Source organism: Sphaerodactylus townsendi, linkage group LG16 (assembly GCF_021028975.2).
Source record: "Sphaerodactylus townsendi isolate TG3544 linkage group LG16, MPM_Stown_v2.3, whole genome shotgun sequence".
NCBI classification, from domain to species: domain Eukaryota; kingdom Metazoa; phylum Chordata; class Lepidosauria; order Squamata; family Sphaerodactylidae; genus Sphaerodactylus; species Sphaerodactylus townsendi.
Genome location: NC_059440.1, coordinates 9,344,445 through 9,367,444, shown reverse-complemented (window position 1 = coordinate 9,367,444; position 23,000 = coordinate 9,344,445). Strand labels below are relative to the sequence as shown.

The 23,000-nt window shown below is 47.5% G+C and overlaps 1 protein-coding gene across 1 annotated transcript in view; it reads left to right on the top strand.

The window, feature by feature from the left end:
- Positions 1–22,370, top strand: part of EFCAB5 (EF-hand calcium binding domain 5) — a 68,349-nt gene extending 45,979 nt beyond the window's left edge. Inside the window, exons 15-23 of the mRNA XM_048518589.1 lie at positions 466–755; positions 2,394–2,566; positions 4,786–5,014; positions 7,454–7,606; positions 11,387–11,493; positions 14,317–14,570; positions 16,973–17,205; positions 20,188–20,284; positions 21,585–22,370. Of these exons, the coding sequence (XP_048374546.1) occupies positions 466–755; positions 2,394–2,566; positions 4,786–5,014; positions 7,454–7,606; positions 11,387–11,493; positions 14,317–14,570; positions 16,973–17,205; positions 20,188–20,284; positions 21,585–21,805 (1,757 nt within the window). The 3' untranslated portion in view covers positions 21,806–22,370. The remainder of the gene's footprint in view (positions 1–465; positions 756–2,393; positions 2,567–4,785; positions 5,015–7,453; positions 7,607–11,386; positions 11,494–14,316; positions 14,571–16,972; positions 17,206–20,187; positions 20,285–21,584) is intronic.
- Positions 22,371–23,000: the final 630 nt, after the last annotated feature.

Sequence of the window (23,000 nt, the reverse complement as noted above, 5' to 3'; positions counted from 1 at the left end):
GCCATCTTGAGTCTCCTTACAGGAGAGAAAAGTGGGATATAAATCTAAACTCCTCCTCCTCCTCCTCCTCCTCCTCCTAATGAGATGGCTGTATGGAAAGCTGTGGCATGTCCTGCGCTGCCAGCTGCTTAGCTCACCAGATATTGCCTGCTGCAGCATTGGTGGCAAGGATTCCTGTGACACAGGGTAAGCTCCAGGTGGCATCTTGCTAGCCTGTCCCATTTCTCTCCCCATCTCTAGTGGTCACTGAAAGACTTCTGTTGGGCTCAGGTAAGAGGCTGGCGGGGCCCACATTGGTTTGGGGTTTTCCAGACTTGGGGGAACCTGTGCCGCATTCTTGGAGAGGAGGGGAGAAGTTAATTCCAAGTATCAGCTCTGGACAGAAACATTTTAAATTTTTAAGGCAAGTTTTGCTAGCTGCTTGCCTGCCTAACTCCTACCTTTGCTTTCTGCTGCTCCGTGTAGCTAAATTGCAGCTCCCGATCCCCCTGCAGCATCCCAGTGGAGTGGTGAAGCTGTCCCAGAAAGACTTCCGCACCTACATTGATCTGGTCGCCGCTGAGTTCACTGGCAACGAAGACGAGGTCTTGGATAACATTGTGGAATATCTCATGACCACCGTGGAGAAGACTCACGCTGAGCAACTGCGGGGCGCTGCTCGGCGGAAGTGGCTGTATGCGGTTCAACACACAGCCAAGATCAACGGGGGGAGCATCGACCCCGTGTACCAAGCTGCCTTCAAGGCCCTTGCTCGGGTTAGTGTTTTGATTATTCACGGCCCTTCAGATGTTATGGACTACAGTTTCCATAATCCCCTGCCAGCATGATGCTGGCAGGGGATGATGGGAACTGTAGTCCATATCATCTGGAGGGCCGCGAGTTTGACACCTGTGAATGGGCAGTCTTAACTTTTTTTTAAAATTAGACTAATGTATAGGCTAAACCAAATTAGATTAGATAGAATAATGTGAGTCTATTATGAAATTGCTTGTCTATAGGTTAAAATATCTAGCAAAAAGAATATATGAGGGTGGGGGAAGTCACTCACTTTATACAGGGTTGCTTGTTCTTTTCTTATTCTATATCTTGATTATGAGAGATCTCTAGTAAATTTTCTAGTTCTTATTTTCTAAATACTATTAACTATCTATTACGGTATATATATTTTTTCTCTTTAATATTACTAGGATTAAAGTGTTAAGTAGATAAGGATCAGATAATTTTGATTAATAGTACATGTATTAAATCCTCTTAAATATTTGAATATAAAACTGTATAAATAATAGTACATGTATTACGTTTTGTGAAATATGGATTAATGTATTGTCGAAGGCTTTCACAGCCGGAATCACTGGGGTGCTGTGTGGTTTCCAGGTTGCATGGCCATGTTCTAGCAACATTCTCTCCTGACGTTTCGCCTGCATCTGTGGCTGGCATCTTCAGAGGATCTGAAGATGCCAGCCACAGATGCAGGCGAAACGTCAGGAGAGAATGCTGCTAGAACACGGCTATACAGCCCGGAAACCACACAGCACCCTATGGATTAACGTAGTTAACCAATGTATATCTATTATCTATATCCTAGGAAATATTTATTTCAAGTTATATCTGTATCTTATATAATTTTTTAAAATGAATAAATAAAATATTGGGGGGAAAAACAAATTATGCCCATCATCTCTGTACTCTACTTGTGGGTATCCAGATGCATCTGACTGGTCACTATTGGAGACCGAGTGCTGAGTCAGGTGGATCTTGGATTGATCTGTACCCTTTTCAGGATAAAGATGACACCAGAGCATTCATCCACCATTTCCTGGACCATCTTTGTTCTAGGATGCTCCGTTTGTGTCCTGGTGCCTACCTAGTGTGGTCCCCAAGGCATTAGGACCCAAGTGGAGCATTCTAGAACAAAGGCGGGCCAGGAAATGGCAGATGAATTCTCAAATCTGGTGTCATCTTTAAGATGAAAAAGGTATAGTGAGCAACACAGGTGGGGCACGCAGTGGGCAACTGTGAGGCTCTGCTTGGCAAAAAATAGCTGCATACAGTCCAGCATATATTCATGACCATTGGTGCTCCATGGAACCTGCGATCCAGGCTATCTTCAAAGAGCAATTTTTCTGATGCCAAGTCAGATTTACGGCTAAGCAAGCATGCTCCTTACCTGTAAAACTGTGGAGCAGGCCATGCGGGACGTTCTCGTCCTACTTGCTGCAGATGCTGACACCCTGGCCTCAGTCTGCGTATAAGTTAGAACCACAAAAGCCAATGGGAAGTGGCATGCTGATAAATTGGTTTGCACCACATCTTTGAGACAGACCAGGGCAGAGCAATAAGCTCGTGGCATATTTGTCCAGGTGGCTGACTGATGCATCTGCTTCTGCTCTCAGGATGCCGATGCTCATGGAGAGGGCAAGACGATCAGTGCCCACATCGCCCTCTTGGAATACAACGTTCTTTTCCCAGAGAGGGGAGACGTTCTCCTCCGCTATGTGGCCTGCACAGAAGACGACGCTCCGTATCTTTTGAACCAGTCACTTTACATGGATATGAAAGGAATTAGGTAAGGAAATTGCCACTGAGTCATCTCCTTTCCCTACTTTCTAAATTTCAGTTGCTTCAGTTGTGTCATATCAGCTCTTTGTTATGAAACCTGGCTTTGGCTGATTATGCAGGGAATGCTTACCTCAGGACTGCTCTCTGCGCAGTGGGCTTGCATAAGGCTCTCCTCGTGTTTCTCTGTTTACATGTGACGAGACAGCCCAGTGCCTGCCCTGCAGCTGCTTGCTGAAGTCTCAACCACTTCTCCTTTTTCTGCTTCTCTTAATTCCGCCCATCAACAGCCTTAAAGGCACAAATCTTTGCCGATATGCTCTTCCCCTCCCTTCCCCTACACATACACACTCCCACTCACTTTCTCTACTGCTGAAAGAGAGAGGCTTGTTTTTAAAATAGAAGCTTGTCGGAAAGAAAGTTTTAAAAATGCCCTCCCAATCATCGGGGGGGAGGGCAGAAGCAGAGTGGTGGGTGGTGGGGCAGAGTCAGAAAGAGTGGCGTGTGCTGTTCCTACAAGCATTTAGAGAAGTGGGAAGGAGTCGGCAACAGGGAGGAGGGCGAGGTGGAAGTATGCAAAGCAGCGCAAGGGAGTGGGGGGGGGCATGAGACTAGAGGCGGGCTGGCTGTGGGTGGAAGGAAGAGGTCCAGGGCAAAGATATGCTCACTGGCAAATCTGGCTGCCAAGCAAAAATTAAGTTCATGCTAGAAGTGGTCTTACTTGCAATGGGGAGAACAGAAAGTGAAAGTGGGGCTTGAGGAAATATGTACGTGCAAGAAATTGTGCTGCGACACACATTTGCCCCCATCACACAGCAGATGCCTTGTGTGTAATTGCCCTTTCCCCCCATCATTACCCATTTTTGTGACCACTGCAGCCTTTGGCTGTTATGAGTTTTCCAGGCTGGCCTGATAGCAGAGCATCATACTTAAGCCTTGTTCTCAGCGGCCTGAGTGCAACAATTGTGATTCCCTGAGAAGTACTGGGTGCCTGGGCTCCTCCAATGCTTCTCATTCATGCCTTGAGACCTCTGGACTGCCTAACTTCTGCCTATAGGTGTTACCTGCTTGACCTCTGCAATGTTAAAGCTGTGCTACCTTGTACCACCTGCCTAGGCACCTGAGCTGCTTAACCTGTGCAACTACTTTCTGGCTGCCTCAGTCATCTTCTAGCCTGTTGTGCCTGGATGCAGACAGCGCAATGGCTTTGGCAAACAACAGGAAATGTGGTCACAGGGTACTGTCCAAGGTCAAATACAGATAAGCCAGAGTTCAAGGCATCAAGCAGCAGAGGGCAAATCCAAAAGGATGCAATGGTCACAAAAATGGGGTAACAAAAAAGACCAAGGAAACAAAGGCCGGCGTGGCAAAGGTGTTTGACACATTGTTCCTGTACTACACAGGAAGCTGACTTGCTGGGATGGATAATTCAGCTGCCTTTAGCTAGGGTATTCTGCCTTCCAAGCCGGATATTATTCATTAGTTTGGCACTGCCTCCAGGTTGCTGTCAGTAAGCGATCTGTACTGAGCCAGCAATCTTGCGCTTCATCACCTTTCCTGCATTCTCTTCATAAATGCCTCCTTCATTGTTCTAAAGGTTCTGGTGACCCTACAGTTGAGGTTGCCCGTTGGTGGGTTTCATCGGAGCTTGAGTTCCTAAGCTAGCAGTCTGAGGGCACAATGCAGTAGCCTCTGGCTGGCACTGTTTCTCTGGTATCAGCCCAGCATCTGAGGAGGTGTCAGCAGACTGACGCACGACACCCCACACATTGGACAGTGGCAGCATTTGAGAGAACTGTGCCTCCAGGCAGCAACTGCCTTGGACATAGGGCCAAACAGCATTCGTGGCATTGGTAGAGGAGCCGTGTGGAGGGGATTCTTTACCTGCCCATCTCCTGACTGGCCAGCCGCTGCCACCCCCACATCAAATCTGCCACAGCAAGCAGTAGCAGCACCTGCCACCACAAAATGCAATGGGGGAAGTCTTGTGGGCTCGTTTTGGTTATCCAAGCAAAAAAATGGGCACATTTGCATTCCTTTGGAACAGGAAGCAGGGATTTCAGGGAACTTTGTGCCAGGGAACGGATGGCTGTTTCCAATTACTGATGTGACTCAGGGGACTGCTCCTTCAGGTCACTCGCAGGGAGAGAACTGGGGCATGGGAAGGGCTCATATCCATGTTCCATTTTCTGATGGCAGCCTCCCCCTCCCCCCTTTCTTGCCCTTTAGCTTTGCAGCAGCGTTAGAAGACAGGCCCATCCACGTCCCAAGAGTCCAGCTGCATGGACATATCCACTTCTGGAACTACAATCGTCCTGAGAAGGAGAGGAAGGGCTCTTTCTTGGTGATCCCACTTGAGGATATCCGCAGGAGGGTCTTTGGCATTCTCGGGTTGGACACCCTCCGTGACCAGAATGAGGACACCATCATTGTGCCCCACGAGATCCGTTTCTATCAGGTGGGGGCAGCAGCAAAGCTGCAAGGCATTTAAAGGGGGCAGTCATGAACTCTGAGTGGGGACCTTGTGATTGGATGTTGGTCCGACTGGGGGTGGCGAGAGCACTTGGCTAACAGAAATCCTCTGCTTTTTGATATGTTGAAGTTTTGTTACCACTCTCACAAGTTTTGTTACCATTCCAGGGGCGTAAGGAGGCAGCCCTGGGCAAGCTGTAGCCCTGGGCAAAACCTGAGTTGGATGCCCCTCGTCCCCCAATGGGCGGCCATTCCACCATGACCAAATTTTTTTTTGCACCAGGACATTGGTGCCTGCAGGGGGTGCACTTTTAGACATATCAGCACCAATTTTCCCTCACAACCACCTGTGAGGTAGGTTGAGTTGAAAACATATGACTGGCCCAGGGTTGCCCAGCAATCGTTCATGGCAGAGTGGAGATTCGCATCTGGGTCCCTAGTTCAACTTTTTAACTGCTACACCATGCTGGCTGTCTGAACCTCCAGATAGGGCCTAGAGTTCTCCAGAAGAACTGGTTGACCACTGTGTGAGGCAGGGTGCTGGATTAGATGGACCCGTGGTCTGGTCCATCAGAGCCGGTTTTATGCTCTAAGCAGTCTTGCTGTTGGCTCTTAAGACAAACTGGTTGGCCATTGGGTGCACTGGCGTAATGCCCATTGGGCAAGGTGGGCAGCTGCCCAGGGCACCACCTTGTGGGGGGCATCAAAATGCTGGGTTCATTTTTGGGTATTTTAGTGGTTTTCCATTTTTGGCCTGCAGGGGGCGCAATTGTTAGGCTAGCAGCACCAAAATTTCAGCATATCATCAGGAGACTGTCCTTTTGGTACCCCCCACGTTTGGTGAGGTTTGATACAGGGAGTCCAAAGTTATGGACTCCCAAAGGGGGTGCCCCTATCCCCCATTGTTTCCAATGGGAGCTAATAGGAGATGGGGGCTACAGTTTTGAGGGTCCATAACTTTGGCCCCCCTGAACCAAATTGCACCAGACCTGGGGGGTATCATCAGGGCAGTCTCCTTATGAGACCCTGAAAGTTTTGAGACTGTGCCTTCAGAAATGTGCCCCCCCCCCCAGCCTGCAACCCCCATTGACAGCAATATAGAAAACTCAATGCAGAACAAAGATTTTTGGGCAAATTTCTAGGATGTTCCTGAAGGGGGCACATTTTTGGATGTATCAGCACCAAAATGTCAGGGTATCATCTGGAAACTATCCTAATGGGACCCCCCAAGTTTGGTGCAGTTTGGTTTAGGGGGTCCAAAGTTATGGACCCCATCCCACATGCTTTGCTAAGTAGATGGGGGCTACCCTTTTGAAGGTCCATAACTTTGGACCCCCTGAACCAAACTGCATCAAACCTTGGGGGTGCCATCATGACAGTCTCCAGATGATACCCTGAAAGTTTGGTGCTGATACGTCCAAGAATGCCCTCCCTGCTAGAACATCCCGAAATTTGCCCCGGAATCTTTGTTCTGCATTGAGTTTTCTGCATTGCTGTCAATGGGGGTTGCAGGCTGGGGGGGGGGGCACATTTCTGAAGGCACAGTCTCAAAGCTTTCAGGGTCTCATAAGGAGACTTCCCTAATGATACCCACCAGGTTTGGTGCAGTTTGGTTCAGGGGAGCCAAAGTTATGGACCCTCAAAACTGTAGCCCCCATCTCCTATTAGCTCCCATTGGAAACAATGGGGGATAGGGGCACCCCCTTTGGGAGTCCATAACTTTGGACTCCCTGAACCAAACCTCACCAAACTTGGGGGGTAGCATAAGGACAGTCTCCTGATGATACCCTGCCATTTTGGTGCCGCTAACCTAAAAACTGCGCCCCCTGCAGGCCAAAAATGGAAAACCACTAAAATACCCAAAAACGAACCCAGCATTTTGATGCCCCCCACAAGGTGGTGCCCTGGGAAGCTGCCCACCTTGCCCAATGGGCATTACGCCAGTGTACCATTCTCACAACTTTCTTGCTATAAATTTATTTATTTATTTATATTTTAAATTTATAGGCCGCCTCTTCCCCGGAGTGCTCGAGGCGGCTCACAACATGGCTGTTGTCCAACAGCAACTCAAGCTACATAACTTAAACATATTAAAACTCCAGCAGCAGTTACATACAGTTTAAAGCAACTTTCTTGCTATAAAGAAGAAGAAGAAGAGTTTGGATTTATATCCCCCCTTTCTCTCCTGTAGGAGACTCAAAGGGGCTGACAATCTCCTTGCCCTTCCCCCCTCACAACAAACACCCTATGCAGTAGGTGTGGCTGAGAGAGCTCTGAAGAACTGGGACTAGCCCAATATCGCCCAGCTGGGGAAGCAAACCCGGTTCCTCCAGATTAGAATGCACCTGCTCTTAACCACTGCGCCACTGCTGCTCCTGTGCTTGTCTTTATTTCCAAATGAACATGGAGATATGTTCTTCCCCAGGGGGTAGCAAAGGCATTCAGTGTAGCCTACCACCACATTCGCACCCAGGATAGCATCAAGCAGGTGATAGTCACCGGCATGGAATGGCTGTCCACCAAAGCGCCAGGCATCCACGCCATCTCTGCATATTTCATGGAGCCTGGAAAAGAAAGGGTAAGTACTAGCAGAGATAGTTGATATAGAGCAGGGAGAACAGTGGAAAGATACTATTTGCTTTTTGTTTAGTAGTTACTATTTATAATGAACCTGTTATATGTTTTATTTATATTGTAATCTGTATTTGAGCAATTTTTGAATCTGGAATTTTACTGGTCAAATAAATCTGATGTGATCTATTATTTAGTTCAAGCAGGGGCTCTGAAAGAAATCGAATGAAGGTGGGAGCGGTTTGGAAATCCCACCCCCAAATCTTCCCCTCCAGGTTCTCTTAATTTCCAAGGGGTTCAGCAGACCCCTCTATACCTTTTTTCCTTTAACTGACATTCGGCAGCTGACAACGTTCGATGCCTCTTGGAGTACACCGAGTCCTCATCAGGAGGGGAGCAAGAAGCATCCTTTTTCTTTGGGTGAATTTTTTTTAAAGTCATGTTTTTCTGACACCAAACGTTTCTGACTGGTGAAGAATCAGCAAGATTCTGGGTAGAGTCTTGTTCAAGGAACAAATGGCATCAGCAGAGGTTATTTTCCCCATTCATTTTCAGGCGGGTAGCTGCGTTGGTCTGGAGCAGAACCGTCAGATTTGACTAACACCTTAAAGACAAGAAGGTTGCCAGGGTATAAGCTTTCAGAAGCTCAACGCTCCTTCCATCAGGTATCTGATGAAGGGAGCCTTGATTCTCAAAAGCTTATACCCTGGAAATCCTGTTGGTCTTTGGCCCTTTCCACACGAGCCAATAACAGCGCCCTAGGGACGGCAAAAATGCCATCCCTAGGGAGTTGTTCACATGGGGGGTGCAGCTGCATCGCAGCTGCACTGCCCCCGCCCCCCCCCCCCAGTGACGCGAAGCCACTGTTTCCCAACCTCGCTCCCTGAGCGAGATTTTTGGGAAACAGCAGCTTCCAACCGCGGCCGTGCGAACGGCCGCGGCTGGAAGGTGCCAATCCCCCCCCCTTTCCCAAGCGCCTTACCCTCCGGCCTCTGGCGTGTCACACAGGCCAGGGGACACGGCCCCTCCCTGCCCTGCGACTTCCGAGCTGTCGTGCGGGGGGGGGGGCATGTCCCCTGGCTTGTGCGACACGCTGGAGGCCGGAGGACACGGTAAGGCATTTGGGGGACGGAGCAGCCTGCGCGGAGGCTGCACCGTCTTCCCCACCGCAACCGGGACCATTAGTGCGAATGGTCCTGGGGGGGTTGGGTTGGCGTCATGTACGCCGACCCAACCCCCAGCGTGGCCGTGCGGAAATGGCCTTAGAGAGACTACTAGTTTTGAATCTTGTTCTTGCCAGATATTGTTACCAATTAGCCACATCACACCTTTAACACGGAAACTGCTTCATAATCTGTGTGTGTATGTTAAGCGCCATCAAGTTGCTTCCAACTCACAGTGACCCAATGAATCAGTGTGCTCCAAAACATCTTATCATTAATAGCCTAGTTCAGGTCTTGCAAACTGCGGGTCATGGCTTCCTTTATAGCCAATCCATCTCATGTTGGCTGTTCTTCTTTTTGTGATTTACATTCCATTGAACTTTAAAACAATCCCATCAGGTATGCCATTCTTCTTTTTATTTTACAAACGGGCCATATATGCTAACTTGATCATTTGAAATATGATAATCTGCAGAGGGCTTCCCAGTGAACCAGTGGCTGAAGATGGATTTTGATAGATCCCAGGTGAAACTAATTCTCTTTACACAGCTTGGCAGAATGGAACCGTCACCCTGTTTTTTCTGATTATAAACCACTTCAGATACCTTTACTTACTTATATGATGATTTTTAAGATTTTTACCCTGCCGCTTTCTCCCCCTGCCCCACACACTATGAATTGTGGCCCTGTCTCTCACCCCGTTCCAACCTGCCAAGCACATCTCTCCTAACAGCAGGCAAAGGAACCACTAAACAAACAGCAGGCAAAGGAACCACTCAGCACAGACAAATCCAGGCCCACCTCTCACCGGAGTCTGAGCAGTACGCACACAGAGACAGACACCAGCCAACTTTCACCCAATGACAAGCAAAATGGCACCTGGCCTCTCTAGCAAATTTATGATCTCATCCCAAAACCTTAAACCGAGGGCCAGAAGAGAAGTGTGAAATACCTCTCTAAGGCCCGTTCCGCACACGCAAAATAATGCGTTTTCAAACCACTTTCACAACTGTTTGCAAGTGGATCTTGCCATTCTGCACAGCTTCAAAGAGCACTGAAAGCAGTTTGAAAGTGCATTATTTTGCATGTGCGGAATGAGCCCAAGGCCCGTTGGTCCTGCTTGGGGCTTCATCCGAAAAGCAGAATTGTTCCTCCAACTGTCAGCAGGGGGAGCCAGTGCATCACAGAACTCTTCTGGAAGGGACACTGATGAAGAGAACCAACAGTCCCATCTCAGAGACTTAGGCTTTAGACATCACATCGACTGTACCTTGAATAGTTGTGCTTTTGCAGCCCCTCTAACACCTGAAAAGTCGCACCTGCAGAAATGTCCTCACCTGCATAACTGTTAAAGGTTCAGTGTTCTCAGGGCTAAAAGACAGACCATTCCTACTTTACCATTCCAATGTGCCTGAAGTATGCTTTGCTAAAAATTATGTTGCTAACTTCTGTGAGGGAATTTACAGTCCCTTGCTTTCTCTCTTGCTGCTTATCCCTCGCATGAGGGCAACTTTAACACACTTTCAATTTTGTTCTTCTAGCTCTGGGTGACACCTGGAAACTACTCAAGGGGAGCTATTAACACCTAATGGGAATCTAATACAGTGTCATTTAATTTTGCTGTTCACAACCAGTTATTCCAGAGACATCCCGAATTCAATAATAACCTGTCTGTGGTTTTGTCTGAACATCTAACCACAGCCTCCGTCCATCACAACTGGTCCTGTTCCCTTGAAATATTTTAACCCTCCTCCCACAAAAGTTTATATTTCCATTCATTCATTCATTCATTCATTCATTCATTCATTCATTCATCGGCTTACAACAGTCAATTAAACAAACAGTAAAATCAGTAAGTGAAGCATTCTCGTCCACATTCCAATGCCATTAATATTGACTGAGGGGGGAATAAAGCAACCTCACGATTACATATTTTAAGCACTAATTTACTAAATCAGTGATGGCGAACCTTTTTGAGACCGAGTGCCCAAATTGCAACCCAAAACCCACTTATTTATCGCAAAGTGCCAACCCGGCAATTTAACTTGAATGCTGAGGTTTTAGTTTAGAAAAAAACGGTTGGCTCCCTCTTCCTCCGCCCACCCGCTGCACCGCTCTGTGCCTCTCTAGCATCTCTGCCTCCTCTGCCCCCTCCCCCCACCTCAGGCAGCAGCCACCTGGAGCACAGGCACCAGGTCCGCCAGCCAAGTCCTCCCTGCTCACCGCGGTGCGCACACATCGTGCTCAGTGGCCCAGGCCAGTCTAGATGTGTGTGGGGTGTGTGTGATTTTCTGCCCCACATGACGAACTCTGTATGCGCGTGCCCACAGAGAGGGCTCTGGGTGCCACCTCTGCCATAGGTTCGCCATCACTGTACTAAGTCATACAGAAATCTGCATTTTGTGTTCACTTTTCTGAAATTCTCTCTCTTTTGGTCATAAAGAAAGACCAGTTTTCACATCTGTGCCCAGTGAAGCTTGGAGATGTGCAGGGGGCTTGGTCCACCTTTCTCACTGAGACTCAAGGCAGTTTGTACAGGGTAGCAAAGTGTTCTCTTGAATCCCTCCCCCCACCCCACCCCGCCCATTAGAAGTAGCCATTCAGCAAATTCTCCTCTTTTCCAGATACAGGATTACGCCTTGCGCCGGGTGATGACTACCAACCGGAAGGGGCAAATGGAAATCATCCCTCATCCCGCACCCGCGCTCAGCAGAAACGAGAACATCTTCAGGTGGGCTGGAAGAGCAGCATTCTGGGACCAACATTCCAGAGCTATCATTTAAGGCAAAATATATTTAGGATTGTCTGGATTTGGGCAGAGTCTGATTGTAAATACCGCTAGCCACCTCTTAGTGCCACTGCATGCAGGGGGTTCCCGTTGTCAGCTGTATCAGGTGGAGCCATGCAACCGCATGGGGCTCTATCCTCTTCATTACCAGGCATACAGGGAAGATCAATTTGATTTTACAAATAAGGTTACACAGATCACATTGTAGAATCATAGAGCTGGAAGGGGCCATACAGGCCATCTAGTCCAACTCCCTGCTCAAGGCAGGATCAGCTTAGATCAGACCTGGGCATTATACGGCCCGCGGGCCACATCCGGCCCCCCGGATGACCCTGACTGGCCCCCCTGCTGTGCTGGGGAGCAAGGTGCCTTTGAAAGCCCCGCAGAAGCCGGTTGCCTTGGCTGCCGGCTTCTGTGGGGCTTTCAAAAGCGCCTCGCCCCCCTGCCTTTTGGCCCAGCCCTCCACAATATTTTCTGCTTCTTATGCGGCCCCATGGAAAAAATAATTGCCCACCCCTGGCTTAGATCATCCCTGATAAGCATTCATCCAGCCTCTGCTTGACGACTGCCAAAGAGGGGAAGCTCAGCTCCATCCTAGGCAGCTGATTCCACTGCTGAACTACTCTTACTGCTAAAAAAGGTCCTAATATCCAGCCAGTACCTTTCTGCCCATCATTTAAATCCATTATTGTTAATAATTATCTTCCTGACTTTTCTGCAAGGAGCCAGTGGTGGCATACCTAACCATTCTTCATGGTCTCAGTCAGAGGTGTAGCTGGGCCATACCGTGCCTGGTGCACACTTTTCCGTGGCCCCCCCCCCTCCACGGTGCCCTGCCCCCCGCCCCCACACTTGCCTTACTGAAACAGTACAGGCTGGAGAAGCAACCTGTTTCCTTCAGGCTGAAAACGGGGCTCGCAAGGTCTCCTGGGAAGTGTAGTTCCCACCAGGCCGTTTTTAGCCTGAAGAGAACAGGCCGCTCCTCCAGGCTGCACTGTTTTACTAAGGTAGGTGTGGGGGGGAGGGGCGCAGGTGCCACCCCCCTGGCCCCTGGTAGCTCCGCTACTGGTCTCAGTACATCACATACTTCAGCGACTTAGAAGGGAGCAATTCTGCTTAGTCTTGTGAGATCAGAAGTGACACAGGACAATGCAACGAGCACCCTTGGGAGATGTTAGAAGACTGTGGAGTTTTATGCGTTGGGAAACCAAGTGGATGTCAAACGATGACTATGTCCCCTCCGCTGGTCAAGAGGAGTGGATAGAAGGCAGAGGGCTGAGCACATGTAATCAAACTAGTTAGGGTACTCAGGTTGAGAGACCTTTTGGGGTCATCCTGAGCCTCTGCTAAATAGCTGTGGCTATATAGGTTTTAAATGGCTTAGGGAACTCGCTCTTTAAATTGGAATACATAGAAGGGTGTCCTTGCACTAAGCCGCTGCCCAGGTGCCCTGACTGAAGAAGAGCTGCTGTGGAGCGAGCAAGTTGTGAAGGCACTCCGGCAACCGCCTTCATTTCTTTGCGTTTCGTATTGAGTGCTGCCACGTCTTCTCATTTCCTTTGCATTCCCAAACCTCCGCAGGCGTCTCCCCGCTGTCCTTCAGAGTCTTTCGCTTTTTGTTAAATTTTACACAGAGAAAAGTGTTCTCGTTCCACAGCCTGATGTCTGCAGAGGGCACTGCCAGACTGAAAGGAGTGAGGCCGGGATCTCGAAGAGCGCCATCAGCGGATCTCTCTGGGCAGCAAGATGTTGGGCAAAAGCAACCACCCTGCTGGCTTTACGTAGCTCAGCCGGCTTTGGGGTTGTGTTTCTCAGTCTGAGTAATGTCCTGCAACCAATGTATTGCCGAAGGCTTTCGCGGCCGGATTCAACTGGTTGTGGTGGGTTTTCCGGGCTGTGTGGCCGTGGTCTGGTAGATCTTGTTCCTAATGTTTCGCCTGCAGCTGTGGCCAGCATCTTCTGAGGTGTATCACAGAGAGAAGTCAGTCTATACCAGTGATGGCGAACCTTTTTGAGACCGAGTGCCCAAATTGCAACCCAAACCCCACTTATTTATCGCAAAGTGCCAACCCGGCAATTTAACCTGAATGCTGAGGTTTTAGTTTAGAAAAAAACGGTTGGCTCCCTCTTCCTCCGCCCACCCGCTCAAGCAGGGGCCAGCCTGCTCGAGCCTCCAGCAAGTCCCGCACACACCACTCTGTGCCTCTCTAGCATCTCTGCCTCCTCTGCACCCCCCCCCCACCTCGGGCAGCAGCCACCCAGTTCACAGGCACCAGGTCCGCCAGTCAAGTCCTCCCTGCTCACCGCGGTGCACACACGTCGTGCTCAGTGGCCCAGGCCAGTCAAGATGTGTGTGTGGGGGTGTGATTTTCTGCCCCCACATGACGAACTCTGTTTGTACGTGCCCACAGAGAGGGCTCTGAGTGCCACCTCTGACACCCATGCCATAGGTTCGCCATCACTGGTCTATACTTCTCTCTGTGATACACCTCTGAAGATGCCGGCCACAGCTGCAGGCGAAACGTTAGGAACAAGATCCACCAGGCCACAGCCACACAGCCCGGAAAACCCAACACAACCAGTTCTGCAACCAGTGTGGAGTAAGTTAGGGGCTTCTTTAAAAAAGACACACACTGGGTACCTGCATTCCCACTGCACGGAGCGTCAACAGCAAATGAATATTTGCTACATATAGCAAAAGAATCCAACGGCAGACAAAATAGATGCAAGTATGGAGGAATTCATGATCCGGTCTTCTTTTTTTAGAGATTACCTGTTCCAGTGCATAGATTGTGCAGAGGTGGTGGCTGCGTATGTGTATGAAGATCACCACATTGCAGTTCCACTGAGGGATCCGGCCGGCTACGCCACAGTGGTGCTTGACATCAACTTGGGACGGCGGAAAAAGCTGCCGGCCTATGAGCACAAGGACCTACAGAAGATGCTGAAGATGGCGCAGGAGGCCATTTGTGAGATACTGAAAGAGGAGCTGGGCGATCTGGAGCCCTACCATGTCTTGGGTACTGTACATCTTGGGTAGCAGAATAATTCTACCTACGGAACTGCCTCTTCCCGTATTACCTCTCTAGACCGCTCCGTACTTGGGGGGGGGGGGGGCAGTGGTGGGATCAAAAAAATTTAGTAACAGGTTCCCATGGTGGTGGGGTTCAAACTGTGGTGTAGAACCAATGGGGCTGGGTGGAGCATTCCGGGGGCGGGGCATTCCTGGGCGGGGCTGTGGCAAGGACGCAGCCGCTGAGCCGGTCCTTGGGCGGGAAACGAATGCACGCAGGCACAGGCTGCCATGCACGCCGGTGCACCTCCTGCTAAACTGCTTCAAGTTCTGCGCGCTACTGCTGAGAGGAGGGGCGTCACTAAGGCAAAAATCATGTGGCAAAATCACCAATTAGTAACCCCCTCTCGGCACACACAAATAATTAGTAACCTACTCTCGGGAACCTGTGAGAACCTGCTGGATCCCACCTCGGAGGGCGGGGGGATTTACTGGTGTTTCCTGGCCTGAGACAGGTTTGGCTAGCCGGCACTAGGGCCAGGGCTTTTTTGGGCCTGGACCCCGCCTGGTGGAAATGAGCTCCCAGCTGAGATCGGGGCCCTGCGGGACATCTGTGAGTTCCGCAGGGCCTGCAAGGCAGAGCTCTTCCGCCAGGCTGTTATATCGTGCCAGCAGGCCTGATGGGACCGTCGCTGCCTCCCCTAGGTGCCTGGTTAGGGTTTTATCACCATCTGTCTTTTCATTGCTTACAGTGAATGTTTTAAATGATACCGCTGTGTCGGTATTGGTTTTACACTGTACGGTTTGTGTGGTTTAATTGATGCTTGCCACCCTGAGCCCTGTTGGGAAGGGCAGGATATAAATCGAAAAATTAAATAAATAAATAAATAAAATTCTCCCAGAGCGGGTGGTCCGTGTTAGTCTCCCAAACGTACTAAAGGGAAGGGAGGGAAACCCCAGCAGAAACAACTGGTTACTCCTAGTTAAAACGTGGAATTTAGAATTAAGAATAAAACCTGCAAGCTAACTTAGGCCAAATTCCCACTGAAAATTTAATCTAGATACAACCAGGTTTCAAAAGAATCGGCACCTTTTCATCCAGGTTCCAACATCCTCACTGCAGTATGTTTCTAGTGACGTCTAGGCCTGCCCCGGGGGGGGGGGGGTGCGCCTGCTGTCAGGGGTGCAATTGTTAAGCTAGCAGCACCAAAATCTCAGAATATCTTTAGGAGACCCTCCTGATGATACCACCCAGGTTTGGTGAAGTTTGGTTCTTGGGAGCCAAAGTTATGGACCCTCAAATGTGTAGCCCCCATCTCCTATTAGCCCCCATTGGAGTGTTTTTTCAAAAAGGTGCATGTACAAGCAGGTCCAGGAAAATCCCATGATAAGGGGTGGGGGCTGTGAGGAGATCTCGAGGATATTTCGGGTGACTGTCCCAGGGTTAATTGCCAGTGGGAATTTGCCCTTAGTGGTAAGGCCAACCATGGGTGCTACAACCTGATTTCTAAAAATAGTGGGGATGGGGCAACCAGGAAATATCAGTTCTGTGCCCATCTCAGATGTGTACAGGCAGGCTGTCAATAATTAGAGATAAGGAGAATGCACTTGACGTTTGCTTAGACCTATTCAGAGTCCTAGTATTTTTTTAATAAATGATTAGTAATGGGGACAAACACACAAATCCTGGAATTAGCTTTGCAAAATATTTTTGAGGTTATCAGATTATCATGACTGATAATGTGGGAGTAAACTTCACTGAATAGACCTAAGTAGAACTCTCAGTCAACTTGCTTATGGCTGCTCTCAGAAAGCTTAACAAACAGTGCTATTTAAACAGTGTAGCACAATTTGAAATTCATAAAATGGAGAGTCTATGTTAAAGATTTTTAATTATTCCAACGAATTGCCCTAACAGCCTACAAACATTATGTACTACCAGCAAAATTAAAAATAAAATAAGATGGTTTCAGTTTACATCATACATGAATTCCCCAGGTAATCAAACGGTTTTCATTATTCCCAGAAAATCCACATGACTGACTACCTCTTCCTGCCCTTTATTTCTTCCAGGGTTAACAAGGAAATCGTTGTGTCTTTGTATTGTCAAAGGCTTTCATGGCTGGATTCAACTGGTTGATGTGGGTTTTCTGGGCCGTGTTCCGTGATCTGGTAGGAACAAGATCTACCAGACCACGGCCACACAGCCCGGAAAACCCACAACAACTTGTTGTGTCTTTGCTCATTTTAGACCAGCTGTTCTGGAGCAATGCATCTCTTTTTGCTTTGTGAAAGTTTCTGCTTCTTGAAAAGAAGATCTAGAGAAGCTTTCTATGGATGTGGACATAGAGCATTTGCAGGCTTCTGAAATAAACGTTTCTGAAAATGAAATTTTGTTTGTGATTCCAGAGGCAGAGTATGTTGGGGACTGGAGGCGCGGGGGAGTCCTCTTCTACCGATTCATGTTGCAGGATTTGCAAAATTGCATCTTCAACCTAGACCCGAAGACTTGCTTCGAGGAAATAAAGAGCTATGAACAGCCACCACTCCTGGTGCACAAGATACTGAAGTGCGTGCTGCTGATTTTGTACCCGCAGTGGGCTGGCACAGAGGAAGTGGAAAACTGGAAATGTTGCTTAAAGGTGAGAAACTAAAAAAGCATTGATTAATGGGAGGAGGAGCAGAAAGAAAGACTGTAAAAGATACAGTGGAACCTTGGAAATTGGCGCCTTAGGAAATCGCCAATTTCGGTTTTTGCCAGCCGGCGGCGGCCGTTAGAACATCTCGGATTTCGCCGACAGTCTCGGATTTCACCAACGTAAATTGCATAAATTACGCAATCTGTTACGCTGTTTGCGCATGCACAAACGTCACGTATGCGCAAACAGCGCAGTTTCGGAAATCACCAATTTTGGATTTCGCCGATAATCACTGGATGGATTATCGGCAAAATCCGAGGTTCTACTATATATGAATATCATGCTTTATCGAGGGCCAAGGAACAATAGAAAGCTAACATGACACCGGGGGCTAGATTGTAACTCTAGGGCCGTGGTGGTGAACCTATGGCACTCCAGATGTTCATGGACTACAATTCCCATCAACCCCTGTAGTCCATGAATTGTCGTCCATGAACATCTGGAGTGCCATAGGTTTGCCACCACTGCTAGGTAGATAATAAACAAATAGCCCTCTGATTCTAGTTGCACAGGTTCATGCACAGAACCCACAACTGCAAATGTGAAATGTACATTGTAAGTTTACACTCACTACCTGCATGTTGTATGTATCGAAATACCCTTCTATCTTGACCCAGTCACTTGAATAAGAAGGTCTGATGACTTGGTGGGCGGTGGTGGGGGTTTCATTCAAATACACCCATGCCAAAAATAATTACTGGGGTATACTCAACATGCCAAATGTATCTGAGATTTTTTGGGGGGAAATAAAAAAAATGGTCCTGAAAATTCGCAGAAATATTCAGAACTTACTAAGAAGCTCAGGAGCAAAAGTTTGCAGATTCCCAAGGACTATTTTCATATTTTTCCCCTTTGTTTTTGCATCTCAGGACAGTTCTATAGCTTTGACAAGCTGCTTCTGACAGTTTCAAGAAAGGTTTTTTTTCCTTTGCAAGTGTTCCATTTGCAATTTTTACAGTGTTGCTGGCTGCTTATGCTTGGCTTTGTTCTTCTGTGGATTTGTATTAGTGGCACTCGGTTCTGCTGGGCATTATATACGTTGCCATTTGCTCTGCTGGGCTGGCAAAAGCACACCTCCACCCTCAGTTTCTATTCCACTGATTCTCCGGTTTGACATTAGTTTTGTTGGGCCTGCATAGCTAGAGTGCTCCTGGGTTCTGTACGTTGCCAATCATTCTGCTGGACTTGCAAAAAATTCTGTGGTTTGACATTGGTCCTCTTGGGCTCACAGTGCCCCTGGGTTCTGCTGGGTGTAAGTACATTGGCATTAGTTCTGCTGGGCTTGCGAAAGTGCCCTCCACTTGGAATTTCTGCTGCAAAGATTCTGTGGTTTGATGTTGATTCTGGTTGGCTTTGCAAACTGGCATGTGGTTTTTCTATGATTTCTGGGCTCTGTAGTGGTTCTGTTGGGCTTGTTGTGTTGGTTCTTCCATGGAGGCACGATTTGGCCAGTAATTGCTCCTTGCAGGCATTGCTTTTGCCTGGAAGCAGCTTGGAGGTGTCTTCTTTTTTCCTTCTCCCCTCCAAAGGAAATCATGGAGGACAGGTGGGGGCACCCTGTTCAGGAGCCCATAGAATTGAACCCCTTGGTCCAATCTACTTGAAAGTTGGTAGATATTTAAAGGGCAGCTATCAGCAACTCTTCTGTAATTTTAGTTCCTGTATCTTTAAAAACACCTCCAGCTACTGGGAATGTTTCATCATGGGGAATAGTGAATCCAAATAATTTGGATTCCTGAAAAAAACCAAAACTGAGTACTGTACTGATATTAGAATTTGGAAATAGCAAATTTTTTTCAGGTCCAATATACCAAAATCTGAAAAATATCAATTTTTTTTGCATACCCCCTAATTATAACAGCTCTCTGGAATCTCCAGAAGAAGAGAGCTTCAAAAGCTGTAAGTCAGCCCCTGCGAACAACCTTCTAATTTGAATCTGATATCTCTCCCCACATCCCAGTTTCCCCCTTTTCTTTAATTCCAAGAAGAATTAGGAACTACTGCATGACATCAAGCTGCCTATTTTCACTGCTTCCAGCACACAGCTTTACAGCTAGTGAAAATGGCTGTGTACAGCTACAAGAATATAACTTCCCTATGATTTGCTTGACGTCAGTTTCATTCCAAAGGCAGAATCTGAAGGTGTCATTTGGAGAGTGAAATTGACACACTGCCTGGCCACCCCTTCAAAAATGGTGTCTTGTTGAAGGCTTTGTCGAAGGCTTTTCATGGCTGGAATCACTGAGGTGTTGTGGGGTTTCTGGGCTGCATGGCCATGTTCCAGTAGCATTTTCTCCTGACGTTTCGCCTGGCATCTGCGGCTGAAGCCTTCAGAGATGCCAGCCACAGATGCAGGCGAAAAATCAGGAGAAAATGCTACTGGAACATGGCCATGCATCCCGGAAACCCCACAACGCCCCAGTGTCTGCATTCTCAGCATTTGTTGTTATAAAAGTAACAGGAAGGCTGAAAGAGATGTGAGGCAGGGCATCCACGTGCATTTATTCACATGTCCCCCTATTCACATGGAACATGGGCCAGGTTGGTATATTTTATGATAAAGCCTGCCCCGCTTCCCCACTTTAGCTTTTCGACCGGAGTACAGGAGTGTTTTCTGTCTTGCTGACTCCAGTTCTAGGAGTAACCTGATCAGGAAGTAACTGAGTACAGCAAGGTGAGATGAGACCTCCCCTGATTTCCACCAGAATTGGTGGACACCTGAATCAGTGGGGATGCCCTTATTTAGCCTTAAAAAGCTGGGACCTCTCCCTTCACCTTGCAACTTTTAGCCCACCGGACATTACAAATCCTACTTCCTTTCCTTTTGCCAACCTCACATTTCAAACATGTTCTTGTCCACCATCACCACCACCACCCTTATTATTTTGGACATTCTGTGAGTATTTTTTGTTCATTGCCTTACAGAAACTTGATGAAGAACTTATTGAGAACATTTCCTACTTTGATCCAACTGCTGCCTATGTCCAAGTTAGGTCAGAGATTCTGTATAGATGCCTCCAAGGTAATTCTAAGTATATATGTTCTGATCCCCAAATTTTGATTCCATCGCGTTGAGTCACACTGCATTGAAAATGCCTGAAACTTTTCCCCAAAATTTGTCTTTACTACCTGTTTGCACTGAGGGCGTAAATTAGGATGACCAGGCTATGAAAACTCTACTTCTATTGAGAGGTGTTTGGGGGCTAATTGCAGTCCAAATTGGTAGTTGTGGGCTTTCCGGGCTGTGTGGCCGTGGTCTGGTAGATCTTGCTCCTAATGTTTCGCCTGCATCTGTGGCTGGCATCTTCAGAGGTGTATCTACAAAGAGAAGTGTGCTACAGCCACAGATGCAGCCTGGAAAGCCCACAACAACCAGTTGAGTCCGTCCGTGAAAGCCTTCAACAGTTCATATTCTACCTTTACACAGACATGAATAGATAACACAAAGAGAATTCCCACTAAGTCATGAAGCTTGCTTGTTAACTTTGAGCTGATCTTTTCCACGCAGCTTAACCTATCTCACAAGGCTGCTGTGAAGAAAACTGGAGGAAAGGAACTGGAGGAAAGGAGACTCATGAATACTGCTCTGAGTTATTTGGAGGAAGAGTGGGATAAAATATGATATTTAGATTTTTTATGCACACATTACCCATTTGAAAGACCCCTCAGTTGATAAACCCCTACCCAGTGGCATAGCACCAAGGGGGCAGGGCATCTAGCACCGGGGGGCACGCTGGTGCGGGGGCGTGCTGTTCTGGGGCATGGTGGGGGCATGCAGGGGTGCAGGCAGTGGTGGGATCAAACAATTTTAATAACAGGTTCCGATGGTGGTGGGATTCAAACAGTGGCGCCGCCGCACACACGTACCTCCAGTCCCTATTGGGCAGGGAGGTTGCCTTAGTAACCCCTTCTTGGCACTCAGAAAAAATTAGTAACCACTTCTAGAGAAGTGGTGAGAACTGGTTGGATCCCACCTCTGGGTGCAGGGCCCCGGGAGCTACCACATTCACTCCAAACTTTATCAGTGAACAGATTTTGGGATGAGATCCAAAGGGCCATGCATAGATTTTGACATGTGAACCGGGAACTTCGGAGGAACCACACCATTCACAAAGCAACCCCTTAAAAGTGACAACCAGAAAGTCAGAGGGCATGAAAAAATGAAAATCAGATGATCCCCAAACACACAAAAAGCACTTTAAGCATGTCAGCAGAGACTGTGTGTAGAGGCACCATGTCAGCCAGCTTTGCTAGATCATGTCAAGAAGGAGAACTGGAATAAGTAGCTTATTCACTTTTTGGGGATGTGTTTTTCATTGTAGGTATACAAAGGACAGCCGTATGGAAGGTTGGCTCAGCTCCACTGGAGTACCTTTACAACTGGACCCTCACCTGCTTGTCATTAATAGAGCTTGCAAAGAAACTTCAGTATTCTCAGACTGCGATTAAACCGTCTTATGGGCGGCTGCTTCCAAGCCCGATTATGTCAAGAACAACATCTATGTTTTTGGAAAACATTAATCCAACTTTCACTTCTATTTAAATGTGTTGTAAAATGTTTAAAACAAATATTAAGTGTGACTTGTCTATTTGTTCAGTCAGCTTCTTCCCATTGTTCATATCTGTTACTTGTTGCCCTACCATTTAAGTTAAAATGACACTTCTCAGTTAACTTAATGCAGTTAACGTAGAGGTCTACAGGGATGGCTGCCTTCTGACTTTCACTTAATTCTGATCAGAAATGAGAGGGGATTAGGGGCCAGCAAAGTTGAAACTTGTGTCTCAACTGGGTGTCTGCAGAACTGGCCAGTGATTATGAAGAAGGGCAACAACGAGAAGAATAAAAGCACTTCAAAATTCTATTGTGTGCCCTCTTCTAAAGTGGCTTTTGGGACTGTCATTTTACACTTGATGTGCAGACAACTTCCATTTCAGCTCCTCCCAAAGGGAGGACACCCCCTTGATGTTTGCAAGCCCATTCATTTTAAGACAACAAGAAGCTTTCTTATTGGCTAGAGCCGGAGGCAACAACACACACCGGTGTTCTGATCCAAGATTCCATCTTCGCAATCTTTCTGTAGAATCTTTTTTTAATAAAATTTGGGGAAATTAAACTCGTTTTGCTTTGTTTAGGTTTTTTTTAAAGGGACAAAAAACAATGACACGTCTGCCAAACATTTTGTAATTTGAGGTTGCTTTTAACTTTCCCTGATAAATTGATTATGGCATTATTACGTTTTTTTTAAAAAAATCTTTGTGATTATCTCATGCCTGTTTCTGCAGCATGAAGTGAATCTCTTGAAGGGGGCTGGGAAGGGGAAGAGAGGCGGTTCAAGTACTTGGTAATTATGTCCATGGGAACAATGTCCTGAAAGATATCCTGATAAGAACGGATCCTTATCAGCTCACCAGCAATTCAGCAAGAATACAAATCACTGTTTCTAATATAACTGAGGAGAGAGTGTTTTCGACACGTACCTAGTTTGTCTTTTTAAAATATGAATGCATGAATATGATTTTTTGAGGACTGTTCTGAGCATTTTTTCACTTTCCTCCTCCTGCTGGTGTTCCCAATTTATTTAGTTCAGAAAATTTTTTATCTTATACCTCATTGAAACACAACCAATGCAAGAATAACACTGAAAAGTTCTAGTTTCGACAGGAAGAATTCAACACAGGGAAATGGGAAAGTTTTGAAAACAAAAGCTCACGGGTTCAGTTCATGTACAGGATAAGTG